Below are 2416 nucleotides of genomic sequence, written 5' to 3'. Positions count from 1 at the left end.
GTGATGACTTTGGCTTGGATGATTGGAACATCATACAACCAAGTTTTTTTCTGACCAACTATACAAACAAGTTAACAACTAGTTCTGTAGAAAACAATCATGTGACACAAGTACAACTTGTTAACGATTGATGTGATCTCTGACATTTTCAGAAATAAGATTGTTGAGAAAGGTGAGACGAATTTGGGCTTGGTGCGATGAAGAGGAAACTTGAAGGACAATCTTCAAGGATTATTTTAGTTTATTACATTTTCGAGGTACGGGTATTTTACCTAGAACCAAGGACCCGAGCCAGAACTGACTCGAAAAAGTCAGTTCGGATTGGAGTATGGATAATGCTATTTTACCCTATTAAATCCTGTTGTGGAAGACCCGACCCGAACCGAGCTCTAGACCTGATTGAGTATTAGTGTACCCAATTTTTAATAACTCTAGCCTATAGATCCATGTTTTTCACTTAGTATTTGTTTCGGTTACATGTTGATCTTTCAGACCCAAAAAGACCGACCTATAATCGAACCGAAAATTTCCAAATATGTAGTTGTGTCTAAATATCTAAGACATAAGAACTCAAATAGGAAAGGACCTGAATCAAACCCCACCAGAGGATTCTAATGCCCATGCAACATTTTCCATGCGATTCCTCGCATTATGAATAATACAAGAATGTATGAAAAGCTGCTAATATTCAAATAAATCTTGCAATACAAACATAATTTCTTCCAACATGAGATGATCCTTTACTTTTCTTTCATATAATCTATAAGTTCATCCACATAAAGGATATTCTCATCCCTGTTTCCAAACAAACCTTTCATTATCTTTGCCTTTGTTCTTTTCAACTCTCCTGCATCATCGATCATCGCCAGTCTAACTGAGTCAGCAACTGAGTCAGACCAGAACATTCCATCTCTCTCATTTCTTGGAATCTCGACACCAATATCCTTTCCCCGCAGCAACCTCGTATTCAGTCCTTGCTCATTCAACACCGGAAGAAAAATAGGAACTCGTCCGAACCCTAACCCTTCCACCACCGAGTTCCAACCACAATGTGTCAAGAACCCACCCACTGACTCGTGACTCAGTATTTTCACCTGTGGAACCCAACCAACATGAACCATACCTCGTCCCCCGACTCTTTCCTCAAACCCGTCCGGAATCAATGGCTCCGACCGAGTCGGCTCGTTCCTTAGAGTCCAAAAGAAAGGCACTTTTGACTTCTCCAACCCAAGAGCCAGCTCAGCGAGTTCCTCTCGGAGAAGACTCGCTTCAGTACCTAAAGACACGTACACTACTGAGTTAAGTCGTTGCTTGTCAAGCCACTCTTTTATACGAGCCCAGGTTGCATCACCATCGTCTTCATGGTCTTCACTAACCGGTGGAGGGAGAAAACCGGTCGGAAAGACCGGTTTTTGATACAAATCTCTTAGTAAAACAAACCATTCCGGTTCAAATTTTGGACAGCTACGTACGAAAACAGCATCGCTCTCACCAATCGAGTAACCAAACCGGACCGAATCAGAGATTCCGGTTACATCTTCCTCTGTCTTCTCAACGTACCTTGCAACCTCATGGTAACGAAAGACGATATCTGATTCAAACGAGATCCACGGCGGAACAACCGTGAAATCATCCGGCGTAGTTCTAGCATCCTCTATGAGCGACGAAGGCGGTCCCATGAAACAGAGAGCTGAAGCGTTAAAGAGGCTAAAGAAAGCTTTCTTGATTCCGAGCTCCGTCGCGACCGTAGGAAGCCAGTGAGAAGTGTAGTCATATATGATCCAATCCGGAGAGGATCTTCGGAGAAACTCTGTTACTGGTAGCTGAAGAAGATCGAAGGCGGATTTGAGAGACTGTTGGTTGATGTATGGTACGTCCATGGAGGATTCTGAGGAAGGAGGAAAGTTGGGAATATGAGGGAGAGGAAGAGAGACGAAGGTTATGGAGGAAGAGAGATTTGGTGGTAGTTTGGGAAGTCTCTCGATGTTTCTTGGTGTTGATATGAAGGAGACTTTGTGACCCTTGTGAGCAAGTAACTTTGAGATATTAAGAAAAGGGAGAAGATGCCCCATAGCTAGCCATGGGAACATGGCTACGTGAAGAGTTTCGTCTTCTTTCTTCTCCATTTTTGCTTCTCTCTGCATTGCCAATAATTATCCAACAATAATTATCCACTGAGAAAGAGTAACTTTTGAAACTTATATAATGAAGTTTATATGTATGTCATGTCCTTTAATATTATTGTAATTGCAAGTTGGTACCGCCAAAACAAAGCCGCCGCCGATAAAGAAGAAAAATGTAAGTTGACAAAGAAAACTAAAACGTGAAAAACTGCAAGTTGACAAATAAAACAAAAACTTGCAAAATTGCAATATTAGGGTAATATTATGAAATATTTTCATTCTAGGTCACATTC

At 41.4% G+C, this 2416-nt stretch overlaps 1 protein-coding gene across 1 annotated transcript; it reads right to left on the bottom strand.

Annotated features, from left to right (window-relative positions):
* Nucleotides 1–583: 583 nt before the first annotated feature.
* Nucleotides 584–2186, bottom strand: LOC106319538 (UDP-glycosyltransferase 91C1-like). Its single transcript, XM_013757901.1, has one exon. It carries the CDS (start codon nt 2142–2144, stop codon nt 741–743), a length of 1404 nt encoding a protein of 467 aa, XP_013613355.1. The 5' UTR covers nt 2145–2186; the 3' UTR covers nt 584–740.
* Between the last annotated feature and the right edge of the window lie 230 nt (nt 2187–2416).

Source organism: Brassica oleracea, chromosome C9 (genome assembly GCF_000695525.1).
Source record: "Brassica oleracea var. oleracea cultivar TO1000 chromosome C9, BOL, whole genome shotgun sequence".
Classification (NCBI taxonomy): Eukaryota; Viridiplantae; Streptophyta; class Magnoliopsida; order Brassicales; family Brassicaceae; genus Brassica; species Brassica oleracea.
The sequence above is the reverse complement of the archived record's forward strand: the minus strand, read 5'-3'. Positions and strand labels throughout refer to the sequence as shown.